Source organism: Trichechus manatus, unplaced genomic scaffold (assembly GCF_000243295.1).
Source record: "Trichechus manatus latirostris isolate Lorelei unplaced genomic scaffold, TriManLat1.0 scaffold00086, whole genome shotgun sequence".
Classification (NCBI taxonomy): Eukaryota; Metazoa; Chordata; class Mammalia; order Sirenia; family Trichechidae; genus Trichechus; species Trichechus manatus.
In genome coordinates this window covers 6134314-6151401 of record NW_004444022.1, presented here as the reverse complement: position 1 = coordinate 6151401, position 17088 = coordinate 6134314, and the positions used below count along the sequence as shown (strand labels likewise).

The window sequence follows — 17088 nt, the reverse complement described above, 5'->3', positions numbered from 1 at the left end:
AATGAGAAACATGAACAGAGTTGCACGGAAACTAGACTTATCCTCCTCTTTGTTCAAATGGAAATCCCTTTTTCACTGACAGATTTGCCAAACTGTTGAATTTGATGTTGGAAATATTGCTTTGTTTCTCCTGAATTGCTAAGACGACTGTACTTTAAAATTGAGTAGCTAAGGTTTAGCAGTACACAATTTGCTTGCATAAAGTACATAGACACAATATTTTTTCAATAAATGTTTAAATGTATTAATACTTTTAACCTTTCTCTTTAGTTGCTTCCATAAGGATTCCCCCCTCCCATGAAGTATCTAGTACGGATAAGGACTAATTAATTTTTTGAATTTTCTTCTCTCTTTAATTTTAGAATTGGCATGCTTTTGTGTCATTTTCAAATTCAAAACTTCTAAATAGTGAAGTTTTAGGGTATAGGCATTTTAAGATATTTCTCCAAAATGTTTTGTTGGAAAAACATACACATCACTCGTTTGGTATTACAAGAATCTTAAGCTTCACAAGGAAACAAAATCCCAGAATTTTACAAGTAACAGAAGTAAATCCAGGTTCAAAGAGATGAGAAGAAAGGAATAATATTTACTCAGCACATACATGATCTGCTACAGCAATTTTGAAACCTTTTGTTCTGCTGGGTATTTCTCAGTAAAGAAACAGATGTTGTTTGAAAGTCATCCTCCAAAAGAAGAGGTGAGAGTAAGTGAATGAGTGCGAGTTGATATAAATTCAAGTGACGTTATAAAGGATTTGCATACAAGATGAATTCTCACAAGTTGGCAAGCTTTTCCAGAGTCTGCCTTTTATGGAAATTGTTTTTTTGAACAAGTTGTACAGACTGCATTCTAAGCTGTATGAAATAACATGATTCTTATTACCAAGTTGTAATTATTTAGGATCACCAAATAACAGGGTTCAAAAATAAAACAGCTGAAAAATCCAACAGTCTGGTCTAACCTGGGATGCTCTGTCTCCTCACAGCCAATGCTCCATCAGGCGGCTTTGTCTGGCTGGCGGATTTAGTGTAGGGACTCTCATCTGCAAAGGTACAATGAAGGGTTTGGTTAATTTCCATCCAGTTTCTAGCGCAGTGAAGACTTTCAATGGACTGCAATCCTTTTGCCAGAAAGATACAGTAGAAAGAGTTGGTAGACCTGGCTCCTAACCTTGGTTTAGCTGTGGGACAAGTCATTTAAAACATTTGGAACATCAGTTTCCTCCCTTATAAAAGAGGAGTATACTTTCTCTTCCACCTCTTAGGGTTATCAGGATCAAAAGCAACAATGCATGTGAAAACATTTATAATGTGATAAGAAGTATACAAATTATTTGCCTGTCTCCTATATTCATTGATAAATAAGTATCAGTGAATATGGGTAACAGGAAGATAAAGAAGGAATAAAATGGCACAATGGGCGCTAAGAATAATCAAGTACAAGAATAAAAGAAATAGAAGGAAAGGTTATATTTCAGATAAGAAGATGTCAGAGCATTAGTACCACAATGCAGGGGAATAAAGACACATGGAGTTAGTGGGTTCCTCCTGGGAGTGTGAACTTGCATCCAGGGCAAAATGGATGGAGAGGTACCTTCAGAGGTAAGACCAGAGAAGCTGGGTTAAGAAAAGAGAAGGAGGGATGGTTTGGTGTAGAAGAAGAATATTGCAATGAACTGATTAGGCCTCTTTTAGAAAGAGATGAATATAATCTGCAGAACCACAAAAAGAGCAACTGAAAAGAGCAAAGGAGTAAAGCTCAGCGTATCTGTGAGAGTTAGGCAAGAAGTTGAATGATCAAACCATTAGGTGACAAGACCATAGAGGTGATGGATCTGTCAGATTCTCAGTAAAGTGAATCTTTTTTTTTTAAATCTAGGAAGGGATTTGATCTGGCTTGGAAAGGAATAATGATTTAGGATTGCAAATATTAGAGATAAAATAGAAAAGAAGAATTCTTCCGAGTTTGGATGTAGGAGGGGTGTCTGTATAAAGAAAAAGAGATGTCTGAGTAACAGTGTTAAAAATGTTCAAGGACAGGATGTATAAGGTCTGAATAAACATAATATAAAATCATCTAGCATATCCAGTCAAGCTAGATGACCCAAATGTTGCTTCTGGCCACACTGAGATTTGTTTTTTTTGTTTTTTTAATAGGAAATCATTGAAGGATTAGAAAGAACTGTATTGTGCTTGGCAAGCTATTAAACACAACAAGGATTTAATTCAACAGCAAAGGTTTATCATCTGAAAACATTAATTCTCCCAACTAAGTGGCTTGTTTTCAAAATTGAGCAACTAGATTCCTCTTTAGGATGTACTTTTGGTTGAAATGATTTATGATTTCTTCATAAAACAAACACGGTCTTTATAAGCAATGACATAAAGAAAAGATTAACATTGCTGTAAGCTGCAATTAATCTAAAAAATAGAAGTCACACTGTTTCATGTTTACATTCCATTTGTCACACAATTCTTTAAGTTCTTCCAACCATAACGATAAAATACCAACTTTCAGATATCGATATAGCCAACAGAATCATGTTTGCTCATGAAGCAACATCCTACGTCTTTGACTCTTCCCTGTTTCAAATGCAGTTTTGAGTATAATTACAAACCCACACAACAAAGTATTATACTACAAAAAGTCTCCATTTGCCCCACCATTTCCTCCCGAGTATTTGGGTGTTTTTCTCACAGTGGCAGTTTAATAGCCAGGCAATATGCTTTTATATAGATCTGTTAAAACAAACTACACAACATGTTAAAATCTGGGATTCTCTGTAACACTGATTTTAAAATATATTTCCTTCCATTATACACAACTTTGAAACTGTGTATTTATGAGTACAAAGCATTGCACAAGGAGATATAGATTATAACCACCAAGTTTATTTAGGAACAGCATTTTTGGAAACCCAAAGACTTCCCTCAGCTTCAGTTTGTCAAGATTCTAACCAATAAGTCTTGGATTGAATCCAGTGTTGATTTTCTTAAAGGGCAACAAGGGATTTTGCCCAAGGCACTGTGGGATTATTTCCACTTGATGCTCTATTTTAAGGGGTCATTTTCAAAGAAATTTACCTAGTTTATATTACAGAAGTTGTCAACCCTGGTAAAATTTTTTTCTCATTTATATTTGAAAACTATTTCCTTGATTTAGAGCTGAGATAGTATGGTTATACACATCTTTAAAAGGTTGAAACTGAATTATAGATGGCTGCCTGACCTTTCTCTACATCTTCATGCCCCAGCTCCCATCCTCATTCCTAGTATCAACAGCGTCCTTAATGTCCAGAGGCTAAAGTAAACAATTACCTTGAAGCCAAAAGTTGTATTGGTCAAAGGACCAGACTGAAATAAGTTCAATATTATTTTAAGAATAGCTTGCCAAAGTCAATCAAGGTGAAAGCAATAATTCCTAATGGAAGTAAGGCAGAATCTTGACAACATTTATCACGAGAGTTAAGGACAGCATAGCAACAGAGCAGCATAGCAGCATAGCAGCATAGACCAATTTTATACTTGATTTTTAAAGAAACTTTTCCTAAGAATATCTCTTTATGTTAAATATTTAAGAGGGATCGTGGGTTTTTTATAAAAAAGCTCCCCATCCCAGAATGGATATCAGCTCTTTTGATGCGATTTACTAAAAGTCAATTCTTGATTCAAACTTTGGTTGAAAACAGAAATGGAGCCAAGACACTGAATAAATCAGTGGTCGATGGCTCCATAATAGGATACTAAAGGACAACGTCTAGGGTATATTTTAAATCCTTGAGCATAAAGTCATACAGAGCTATGGAGGTTTCTATCATGGTCTTTTCACATGTTACTTGACGGCACTTTAACAGATTTGTAGATATATCTCTAGAACTTCATGATTATAAGGGATGATCTAGGCCATTCTTCCATTTTATAGTCAGGACTGAAGCCCAGAGATGTAAATTTATAGAAGGACACACATCTAAACTGAATCTACAATCTGAATTTCTTTTATTCTTATTCCCATGCTATGTCATCTTTATCTTATTTGCTCTTGGGTAGGAAGTGAGATTTGAAAGTTCGTCAGATCCCATGTAGAATTCAGTATCACGTAGGTAAGTGACCAGACACTCCATACCAGCAGAGACCAGCATGATATAAGTTAGTTCCTTACCAGGGAGAAGGCTCTGAAAATGAACAGTCACAGTCAATTCTTTCTGGGCATATACGAACTTCATTTCTCACCCCCAGCCCCACATATTTGTTTGTCTAAAGTGAAACACACTGATCTTTTGCTATAGAACCAACTTTTACTTTTTCAGTTCACTTTCTTGAATGAACAATTTTTTTTTATTTTAAATATGACCCACTTTTCCAGTATGGGCCTCAAAATGTTCACTGAATTATAAAATCTATGTTAATACTTTATCAGGGAGACACCAGACTTTCAAATTCCATTCAGTTACATAAATGGATAAATAACAGGTCAAATAACAAGGAAAGGAATCAGCCAGTAGATGAATATATCTAGAACAATACCTGGCACTTAGTAGGCACTCATTAAATACTTGCAGATGGATGAATGAATTATATTCAACTTTTCAAACTAGAGAATTTTTGTAAAGATGCAGCCTGTGAACATTTGTTATGAGCTACACATTTCTCTACTCCTGATTTTCTAGATTTATAGCCTATTCCTTCTAAAGTTAAGTCATCACCCAACACTGACTTACTGTATGTTAAAAATCTGTGATTCTTTCTAGACTTTCTGCAGCCATTGAGGCTGGATGAGCCCCTGAAGCTACTGCCCTGAGATAATCTTTAAACTTTAAATCTTAACCCCAAACGATCCCCTGAAGTCTTCTTTCAACCAAAAAATAGCTTATCTTAATTAGTAAAGTACATCTGCTTTGAGCATGGTGCTCTTTTAAAAGTTTATCTATGTGAGATCGAATTGACAATGGCAACTCAAAAGGCTGGATGGGAAGCATAGAGGGCAGTGAGTTTAAGATTAGGGTGGTGGAATAATTTGAAAAAGGATAGTGAGAATGGTAGCACAGCTTGAAGAATGTAATCAATGTTACTGAACTGTACACGTAGAAATCGTTGAAATGCTGTCTCTCTGGCTATGAACATTTTCACCCAAATAATAAAATTTAAAATAAAACAACAAAAATATCTGTGATTCTTTACAAAACCAATATTGAAATATATTTTCATTTTCATTCTAACTACAGAAGGATTTGTTGGATGCTGCCTCTAAATGAAGGAATTCTGATTTTCACACCAGCCTCCCAGCCTTGGCTTTGATGGTGGAGCATATTAACAAGGGATCCTTATTCTAAGTCACTATATAGGGGCAAAACAGGCATTCAGCTGGTAAGCTATTTCTCAGTGAAATGAATGCTGTAGGTAATCATTAAGGGCATCTCAGGGTATCAAAACTGTTTGCCTTTTTGAATGACATTTTAGCGGCTAGATAATCACTGTCACACAGTGATCGCCTCCCTCTGCCATAGAGACTGCATATGGGCAGTAACAAGGAAGAGCATGGGTCCCCTTTATAGTGACATCCCATCAGGCTATGGAAAATGCCCTCCATTAGTGGGGAGAACTGACACAGTGACAGAGGCACAGAAATGGCTTAGTCAACCATACATTTAAAACAGAAGTGGAACAATGGGGGGGACCATCTGTCCTCCTCATTCGCTCCAATTTGGCCAGTCTCCTCATGTGCCAAACACAGGAGAGGTAAATGCAGTTCGTTTGTTCTGATTACATGTTCCAAGTGAAGCTGGTGTTTACAAACTTAGAAAGCAAACAGCAGGCACCAAAGAGCAATGCCTCACTCCATATCACAACCAAAGCCCATGCTGGAGTGGGAGAGCCACATCTTAAGGAATGGACTCAGGTCCCTTCATGTTCCCATGTTCTTGAATGCTTGCCTGGCATCAAACAGCATCCATGTGTTGTCACGCTGTTTCTTGTCTCTGCATCTTCTGCCTCTCCCATTCCCGGGGTCTGAGCTTCCTAGGGTGACCAGATATGATGAGGATTTCAGGACTCTCTAGCTATGTTTATGGTTTTGCTGAAGGAAAAAAAATTAATTTCCTTTGGCCTAGACTAATCAGTTTATGCTAAACAATGCCTAGCAACTACTTTTGCACAACAGAGGCACCCACTGAGCCAGCAGAGCCCTTAACTTCTTGATTAGGAAAAAAAAAAAAAGGTACTTTATGCAGTTAAACATTATGGCCATTCCCCAGCAGCGGGGAGACAGGCAGCTCATGCCACAATGCTCGTGCACGTCATTACAAGCTCAGAAGAACACTTGGTTTTCCCTAAATGACCAAAATGAAATCCACTGCAAAGGAAATAATCTGTTCCTTGAACTCAATTACGCAAACTCCAGTGCCTACTATGTGCAAACTAAGAAATTGAATCAAAGGGGATAAAATATAGTAAATGTTAAGTAGAATGGTGATTGCAGAATCTTTATTACTTTATAGGATTGAGACAGAAACATAGTGCTTGATTACCCCAGAGGGGTGCTGAGCATGGGCTTAGGGTGCTGGTGGAGCCGGGGTATCCGAAGACAAAGGGAGATCAACCACAGTGAATTTATCCTCAATTTTGCCATCAGAAAATCCAGAAACAAGCCATTTTAATTTTTAGCTAGCATGGGGATTTTATGTGGTAGAGAACCATAATCTTTTCAGTGCTTGGGTCCTGTGAACCTCTTATCCCACCTAAGCATGAACATATTGCAGGTATTTTACTGTATTAGGCACTAGGCCTTTAGTTTAGTTTGCTGCCTTGGTGGTTTGATGGCACACTCCAAAAAAAAAATAAAAGATTTCCTGTAGGACTAGCTGTCAGAGGGTTTTGACAGTAGAACTTAATTATAGCTTTCTCTCCTTTTATTAAAATCATGTATAATGACAAGTACAGTGTCCCACATAATTTAAAGAAATACAAACTCAAAGATATGGCCAAATACCCCTCTTAAATCCTAAACAGTTCTTAAACCTTAATTAAAATAACCCTGTTTTTCTAGGGCCAAGGAAAAGGTGCACCCTCTATCTTTCCTGGAGTCAAACGGGTCCTATATAAACTTCAGCTCAGTTGCTTTGGAATATCGAAGCTATCACATAATACCTGCTTACAACCAACTATTGAGAATGAATTAATGTGTATCTCCTTTCCTAACCCGGTAAACTGGTCCACACAGCTAGACTCAAACAGGAAGGGAACAGGAGTGATCTGAGCTGGATGGCAGAAGGTGGAGGCAGTATGCTGCTCCATCACAGCAGCCCCTTTGCTATTAAGAGATGATTTCTCCCCCTCTACCTGTCTACTTCCCTCCTCTCTTTTGTTATTTGTTTTGCATCTGCATGACATTAATTTCTATCCTTGACTCTGCAGGTTTCCTTAGAGTTTTACAATTCAGACACAGACGTGCTTTCTATTCTTAAAGGTGCCAGACCTTTTCGCTTTGGAATATTTTTTAAAAATCATCCAAATAGCGCACAACTTCATTTTAAAAACAAACGTACAGTGGTTTCTTAACAATGATAGAATGTCCTACAAAATTACATTAAATCACAATTTCATCACCATTTCAGGGATTAAATACTACAGCTAAGAAGAATGTCAACCACACAGCTTATGTTTGTGTAGGCCTGTTTGTATAAAACATCACTGTTCTCCCTCACTGGTCCATTATCTAACTCCTTGCTATTCAAAACGTGGTCCATGGACCAGCAGCCTGGGCATCATCCAGGAGCTTGTCAGTAATGCTGAATCTCAGGCCCTACTCTAGACCTATGTGATCTGCATTTAACAAAATCTCAGGTGGTCTGTATGTACATTCAAGTTTGGAAAGCTCTGCTCTGGCTGATATGAGCAACAGAAGGTACACAGGTACTGAGGCTACACCTGTCCTGATGTCTCAGCCGGGTGTGTCAGTGCCAGAACGGCTCCAGTAGTATCTCCAGAGCTCCAACACTGCAGTCATCAAATTGGTTGTGGAATGATTTCCTCTAATGATAAGGTAACTGTTGCAATGTTATAGTTTCGAGCGAATTCCATCTCCTCTTGATCTACCTTAAACCCTTCAACATTTCTAAAATGGCTGAGTTATAGGGTTTCTGGATACATCCCAGGTCAGATGAACTGACTGTAATACATCTAAGGTCGGATGCAATTGACTGTAATAATCTAACAGTTAACTTACACTTTAGGGTGGGAAGAGGAAAAATACTAAGATACTGCCCTTGGAAACGCTGTCCAAGGACCTAGCTAGCAAAGGACAGCTGAAAATGGAAAGGCACTTCCTGCCCCATGATAAAGGAGTTGGGGGAGAATCATCCATGGCACTATCTCCTTAGACGCTTTCTCTTCAGATATGAAGTCTCCTTCTTTGCATCTGCATGGTTCTCTTGGAACTAGGAAGGTCTCCAGCACTGAATCAGACCTCTGATCTACACACAGCAATGAACAGGACCATGGCAGCCCTTCAGCATCTGGTCAACCTTGCGGAAGTGTCTGTGGTAACTGTGTTGCTTGATGATCCCTGCAGGCCTTCCGAAAGAGTAATATCTCTAGCCAGGTTAATTTGTAAATCCTCTCTGAAATTAATGAGCATGAAATTGCACATTTTCTGCCTCTGGCATTCCTGTTGCTAATGTGTCTGAATTACAAATGCTAACTCCTATGCTCCTTCCTCATATTGTTTCCAGCAAGGACAGATGAGCAAGGGTCATGGCAACCACAGACCTGCCTCATCACTACAGAAGCCAGATTTCTAGAGGGCCAAACTCTATTCCATAAAGCTTGTTTTCATTATCATATCAGATCCCAACTTAAAACTTAAAAAATCTTAAATTCAGTACAGCTTCCACAATTTCTACATGGTGGGGAGGTTTTATATACTTGAAACCTTTGGCTTAACTATTAGAATAAAAATCTGGTGAAAAATATGAATTACCTCAGGTTAGTGAGTATTGGCTATTTACACTACATTTACAAAGTCTTGTTTAAAAAGTGCACCATTCTTCAGGAAAAAATGCATTTATGTGGGTATGCTGTTGTTGTGTGCTGTTGAGTCGATTCTGACTCATAGCGACCCTATATGACAGAGTAGAATTGCCCTATAAGGTTTCCTAGGCTGTAACTTTTATGGGAGCAGATTACCGGGTCTTTTCTCCCATGGAGCCTTTGGAGGGTTCAAACTGTCAACCTTCTAGTTAGCAGCCGAGTGCTTAACCACTGTACCACCAGGACTCTTCTATGTGGGTATAAACAAGCTAAACGATATTAGAACATCCTTGAAGGGAAAAAAAACTAGCGTTGGTTTTGTGTAATAGAAACTAGAGCTGAGTGATAGAATTAAAAGAAGACATTTAGAGAAAAGTTTCCTTCTAAATTTTATGACCAATAAATAATATGAGATTAAGTAGTTATTTCTGATTTTTCTTGATCACACTTTAGACTGGAGTAAATTTTGGGGAAAATAATTTAAAATAGCACTTAGATTTTCTTGAGTTAAGAACACATGAAACAAAATATTTAAAATGTCTTCAGTTTATGAAAAAGATTGATAGTGTTTTTTTTTAATATTCCAATAACAATGATGACCAGATTAAAAATTGGATCACCTAAATGACTTTTTGATTACTTATATCACTTTCATTTTGCCCACTCTAGGACCTTTTTTTTTTTGTAAACCCTGGTGGCATAGTGGTTAAGGCTGCTAACCAAAAGGTGGACAGTTCAAATCCACCAGGCGCTCCTTGGAAACCATATGGGGCAGTTCTGCTAACCATATGGGGCAGTTCTGCTCTATCCTATAGGGTCGCTATGACTCAACAGCAATGGATTTGACCTTTTTTGCATCTATGATGTAAATTATAGAGAAAAAGATTACGCTTTCTGTTAAATAAAGGCTCTCTAAGAGCTAAGGTTCTCTTCTTCTACATGATTTTACTGCAAAGCTTTCTGTATTTAGAAATTTTCATTATGATAGTTGCTAGAAAGAGGTCAAAACTGATGGGGAAAAAAAGAGAGAAAGTAAAATTCAATCAGGATGACTTTATTTTAGGGGATCTAAATCTTGTACTAGGCTGTGAAAGAACACTGAATGTCATTAGATAAAGAACTATTTACATCTGTCTCTGCGGTGGAGCGTTCCCTTCTAGGGATGATTATGGAGAAAACAGCCTTTAAAGCTTTCACCTGTTTCTCTGACAATCAGAGACATTATGAAATTTTAGAACTTAGGCAAATTTGAGGACTTCTGGTTTTTTTCTTTCTCCTTTTTTTCCCCCTCTTAACCAAATTTAGTGTCAACTGAAACAAATGTCAATTGCTGGCAAGTTACTTTTTTTTATTATTTATTGTACTTTAGATGAAGGTTTACAGAACTAGCTTCTCATTAAACGGTACACATATTGTTTTATGACACTGGTTAACAACCCCACGACATGTCAACACTCTCCCTTCTCGACCTTGGGTTGCCTGTTACCAGCTTTCCTGTCCCCTCCTGCCTTCCAGTCCTTGCCCCTGGGTGGTTGTGCTCCTTTAGTCTTGTTTTGTTTTACGGGCCTGTCTGTCTAGTCTTTGGCTGAAGGGTGAACCTCAGGAGTGACTTCATTACTGAGCTAAAACGGTGTCCAGGGGCCATAACTCCTGGGGATTCTCCAGTCTCTGTCAGGCCGGTAAGTCTGGTCTTTTTCGTGAGTTAGAATTTTGTTTCACATTTTTCTCCAGCTCTGTCCGGGACCCTCTACTGTGATCCCTGTTAGAGCAGGCAGTGATGGTAGCCAGGCACCACCTAGTTGTCCTGGACTCAGTCTCTTAGAGACCATGATAGTTGTGGTCCATTAATCCTTTGGACTAATCTTTCCCTGGTATCTTTGGTTTTCTTCATTCCGCCTTGCTCCCAAAGGGGTGAGAACAATGGAGTATCTTAGATGGCTGCTCACAGCTGGCTAATTACTTTATAAAAATAAATGATTAGATAATCACTACTGCTGGCAAAAGAAGCCCTGGTGGCGCAGTGGTTAAGTGCTCAGTGCACAGGGGTTAAGTAGTTAACTGAAAGGTCGGCTGTTCGAACCCACCAGCCCCTCTGGGAGAAAGGTGTGGCAGTCTGCTTCCATAAACATTACAGCTTTGGAAACCCTATGGGGCTTGCCTACCCTGTTCTATAGGGTTGTTATGAGTGGGAAACAAGTCGATGGCAACGGGTTTGGTTTTTCTGGTTTACCGCTGGAAAATTTCTAAAGTAAAATAAAAAAAAGTATTACCACCACTGTTCAGACTCAGTTTCCTTTATATAAATTGAAAATCTGTCTCTATATCTAGCATCCTGGAGTAATAAAAAGGGGAAAATGTATTCTATTTTTTCTAGTATACTATTACCACAGTATACATTTATAACCTGCTGTAAAGTCTCAGAGCTGGAAGCACACCGACTGTTCTTGCCAGAGTCCCTGATGTGATTGAGGACGCGGGATACCTGTGACTGCCTACATGCTGCTAAAATCCATTGTGTGACTCTGTTATGGATTGAATTGTGTCCTCCGGAAATATGTGTTATAAATCCTAACCTCTATGCCTGTGGTTATAATTCCACTTGGGAATGAGTCTGCTGTTATGTTAATGAGGCAAGATTAGTGTAGGGTGTGTCTTCAGTCAATCTCTTACAAGAGAGAAAAAGAGTAGATTCGGCAAGCAGAGATGGGGTAAGACAGATGCCAAGACACAGAAGGATCTCCAACGAAAGAGGAAGCAGAAGTTGAAGAGACAAGGATCTTCCTCCAGAACGGACAGAGAGAGAAAGCCTTCCCCTAGAGCCTGCGCTCTGAATTCAGACTTCTGGCCTCCTAAACTGTGAGAAAATAAACTTCTGTTTGTTAAAGCCATCTACTTATGGCATTTCTGTTATAGCAGCACTAGATGACTAAGGCAGACTCCCAATTCTCTCCTCATGTCCAAAGTGTGTACCCTTAGAAACAATGCTCCAAAAGACATTTTCAATATGCTGAGGAAAACCCAAGCTTTTTCTAGGAGTCTCTTCTCATTAATATTTAAAACAGTGAGGCAGAGAGAGAAACAGGAGATGGGACTTTGTGGTAATACAGAAAATAGATTAAACTAAATGTTACTGGAGTACGAAATGCATGGAAGGAAAAGTAAACCCCAGGTAGGAGCCCCTGGTTGTATGCAAGGGACGTAAGTTACGTGTAGAGAAACTAGGATTTGCTGGTAATCATATAAGATGTCTAGACATTTCTTTCATTATGCATCAATCCCATGGTTTCCTCTAATGTAATCTAAATAATTTTACAGGATTTTCTTCAAATTTTGAATTTTTGCGTGCTTTAATAAGTAGTTCAAGCATACTTCAGTCCAGAATAGTTCTTCACGGTAATAATGCCAACCTTCTGGTTAGCAGCTGAGCTCTTAACCACTGTGCCACCAGGGCTCCAATAATAACAATACTAAAAATAGTTATAGCTAATACTTACTGAGCACTAACTGTATGCCAGTTGCTGTCAAGTGGACTCTAACTCACGGTGAGTCCCTGAGTGATACAAATGGTTAATGTGCTTGACTGCTAATTGAAAGGCTGGTGGTACAAGTCCACCCAGAAGCACCTTGGAAGAAAGGCCTGGTGATCTACTTCCAATAAATCAGCCACTGAAAACCCTGTGGAGGACAGTTCTACTCTGACACACATTGGGTTCATCATGAGTCAGAACTGATTCTATGGCAACTGGTTAACTATATGACAGCAGCAGCTTAATCCTTTCTATGTATAATCTTATTTATCTGACAACAATCTGATAAAATTAAAGATTGCAAACCAGATAAATGTGCTTTACAAGAGGCGTCCTGGTTTTACAGAAGAATTTGCCATTGTTCATCCTGAATAGTAGATTTGATGTTGAATTTTAAATGCGACTACAAATTATATTAAAGCCTGCATGCAGCAGGAGGGCATACTATGTGTTCAGTACTGTGCTTCGTACCTACCATCTATTATCAATACTCACAACAGTGCCATTGCAGTTGTGCAAGTACAATTTCCTGCTTGAAGTATGAGGATAAGAGTCTTACAGAGGGGAAGTAATATGCTTAAATTTACCCAGGGAGCAAGATGCAGAAATTGGGCTGTTAACTTACATGTCTTCATAGAGTCTGCTCTTAACCACCATGATACATTGCTTAACAAAATTTGATTCATGTACTTTTTGTTGAAAATTTATTTTGTCGTGTAAAATAACACAGGTGCAGCCTCACACAGCAGTTAGTACCAGGCATATTCTAAAAATCACCGGCATATGGGCTTGGGACTGTACTTGAAGATCTCCTGGGATTTCAGTTTCCACAATAAAATACCATCTCACCCGATTTTCAGATCTCACTTCTTTGCCATAAATTCCAGGTTTAATTTATGATGTAAGAATCAAGGTTTTTGAGGCACATAAACAAATCACTTGAAATAAGGTCTTCTAGCCAAGAAGCTCCAAGCATTTTAGGAGATGAAATCTGGTTGAATTTATCTAACTCCCACTCTGTGCCAACCATTCTCTACTGATGGAGCATTTATGAACTGGTTCGAACAAGTGGTTTATCAACTTAAAATGAATAAATACTGGGACACACTTTTTCTCACCTTAGTATTCCAGACAACATGCTCATGGTCTGTTGCTTACAGTATTTCTAACCTTTTTATTAATGTTCATGTAGCCAGAGGTGGGAAATAAATCTGGGATCAGGCGACATCTAGCAAAGTAGTGAAGAAAAGGTTGGCATGACTTGTGGGGTTGGCAAAGGATATCATGAACCTGTCTTGCCTCTCCCTCTAGTTCTTCAAGCCCAGCACCACAGAGGAAAGTCAGGTTACTGCAGTCTCAGTTCTCAGACTCAGGGGTGGCTCTGAGCAGCAGTCACTGGGCAGACAAGCATGGACTCATTAAACTTAAAATTTCACAGGGGGCTTTTGAAGCCAAGAAGACTGACATTTATTAGCCATCCTTTCCAAGACTGTCATCTCTCCTGACCTTGGCTAATTTCAGGACCTCTCTCTGAACTCACTTCTTTATGGTTTTTTAGTTTGGAAAATGTTCAGATTTAAGCCCAATTTCTAAGCATTGGCCAGTGTCACTCTATACCATAACAGAACTGACACCTTCTTGCTCCAAGGAAAAATTACATTTGGATGCCTTGAGAATAACATATTTTATACATATGCCTTGAGTTGTCACATATTTTGCTTTACTAATTCATTGCTAGGTCAAGAAATAGCAGATGACTGCTTATCAAACCGATGACATGTGTTTTAAGTGCATGATAAAAGCAGGATTTATCATAGCTGTCAGAATCCAGGGAGTCTGTGATTTTTGCTATTTAAAGGTGTACTTTGGATACTTTCTGGTTTTACAGTGAAAGGCAGTGATTATATAGACAAAACCTCACAAGGGTGTTAGACCAGAAATAATTTTTGTATAAAAAACACTTAAACCATCTTTAACTCACTAGAATGTGACTGTAATGAAATACTGCTCCACCACATACTAGCTGTGTGATCCTGGACAAGTTACTTATTCTCTCTGAGCTTTAGTTTTCTCACCTATAAAACGGAAATATTATCTACTCCATATCAGGTTCATGCAGTTTGTACTCAGCTGCTAACCAAAAGGGTTGGCAGTTCGAATCCACCCAGTGGCACCACGGAAGAAAGGCTAGTGATCTGATGCGATAAATACCACAGCCAAGAAAACCCTATGGAGCAGTTCTACTCTGTAACTGATTCGCTGGCAATGGGCTTGGTTTTTATGCTGACCCCACAGTTTACTATGAGGATTACATAAAACAGTGTAAATAAGGCACCAAAGCACTGACACTGGTGTATGTTCAAGAGGTGGTGGTTCTGCCCCTTTATCTGGTATGTGAGGAAGCAGAGTAATAGACAAGGGCCAGCAGAATTCTACAGCAGCAAATACATGTTTCTATGAGACAGTACTATTTTGCAATCAACCTGCTTATCCCAGCCCTATGAACTTTTTTGAGTAGGGATTTACTTTTATACTCATAAAACACACACACACACACACATACACACCACACAAACCAGTTGTCATCCAATTGATCCTGCCTTATGGCTACCCCATGTGTGCCAGAGTAGAACTGTGCTTCGTACAGTTTCAAATGGCTGGTTTTTCAGAAGTAGAATGCCAGGCCTTTCTTCCAAGGCACCTCTGGGTTAGCAGCTGAGCAGGTTTACGGCTTGCATCACCTAGTGATTCCTTTATATTCACAGGTATTATTATCTCCATTTTTATGAATGAGATACCTGAATCTCAGGAGGTGAAAAACCTGTCTAAGCTAAGTAGTGCAGAAGTGGTAGAAACATGATTCTAACCCAGGTCTGCCTGATATCAAAGACCCTTCCTTTGCCAATATTGTTATTCTGCCCCAATAAAGAGGGTTTGAACAAACAAACCACCATTAGTAGAAAAGAGGCGCGTCCGACCATGGTAGGCCAGTCTGAATGCTGTTCAAACTGTCCCTCTACTTCCTATCATAATAAAGATGGCAGCTACTTGACACATTTTTGTTTTTAAGCTATGGGATAGCATTTTACTGAGTTTTTAGTGAGTTCATTAATACTAAATGGTCTGTCCATTATCACTCAAAATGTCAGTGGCAAAATAAAAATTAAAAATTTTAGTAGCATTAATAGTTCAGAGATCATAAAATTATCTTCATTTGCTTCTGAGACAAATTATTCAGACATACAATTTCCTCACGAACAACTTGCTTGTCTAACTCTCCCTGGGTTAGTCTACCTCAACTTCACTGCTTTCTTCCATAAATCTTGCCTGAATAAAGATTCAGCTTTTAATTAGGATAAACAAGGAAAATGCAATTCAACTCCACAAAATGTGAATGTTTAATTTTCAGCTGATTTTGTCGTATTATACTCAGTAGGACTCTTCCAATTTCTCAATTAATGAGTTACTATCATTTACAAATATCTAGAATAAAAGAAACCTTTCTTTCCATCACCGGTTGTCATTTTCATTACTGAACTTTGGTTCTGCTTTGGGGCATTTCAATGATGAAAGTAATCATATAAAACTACACTGGATTCTATTAGCAATAATATATTAGAGGAAGTCTATTTATGATAACCGAAACTCTCTCTGCCTTGGTTTCATCTGACGTGTAATTTGTCTTAAGGTATTTTAGAATCACATTGTCAAAGCCTTAGGAGCGTACTCCTAAGCACTTAACTCTCAACCACAGTATATTTTGAAACATAGACATTTTAATGAAATCCAATATTGACAGCCAAATCAGTCAATCTTTTTCAATGTAAACATTGTTTATATTTTCTAGATCAGTTGTAATAGTAATGCCACATGAAAAAATCATGAAGGAAAGAGTAATATCTGTTTGTCTGTCTTTCTATCTACCTATCTATCCACACAGTTACATATTTTACTCTTTATACACACTATATGCACACTATGTGTGTGTATATACTATATACATAGTGTATATATATATATACATATATCTATATCTGTATCTATATCTATAGTATATATAATGTGTGTATATATATATACATATATCCCTGGGTGGTACAAATGGTTTGCACTGGGCTACTAAAAGGTTGGCAGTTCAAACCCACCCAGTGGTGCCACAAAAGAAAGTCCTGGTGATCTACTTGCATGAAGATTATAGCTATGAAAATTCTGTTCAGCACAGTTCTACTTTGAAGTACATGGAGTCGCCATGAATACGAATCGACTCAACAGCAACAAGTTTAGTTTTGGTTTTATATATATAGGAGTCCCTGGGTGGTGCAAACGGTTAATGTGCTTGGCTGCCAACAGAAAGGTTGGTAGTTCAAGTCCACTGAAAGTGCCTCATAAAAAAGGCCTGGTGATCTACTTCCAAAGAATAAGCCATTGAAAACCCTGTGGAGCACAGTTCTATGCTGACACACATGGGGTTGCCATGAGCTAGAATCAACTCAATAACAACTGATGCATATATATATATATATATATATATATAT

General features: G+C 38.3%; 1 protein-coding gene across 2 annotated transcripts in view; it reads right to left on the bottom strand.

The window, feature by feature from the left end:
* GRIP1 (glutamate receptor interacting protein 1) overlaps nucleotides 1-17088 on the bottom strand; it is a 332455-nt gene that overhangs the window by 212319 nt on the left and 103048 nt on the right. For both annotated transcript variants that reach the window (XM_004381537.2, XM_004381538.2), the window contains exon 2: nucleotides 965-1045. In XM_004381537.2, the coding sequence (XP_004381594.1) occupies nucleotides 965-1045 (81 nt within the window). The remainder of the gene's footprint in view (nucleotides 1-964; nucleotides 1046-17088) is intronic.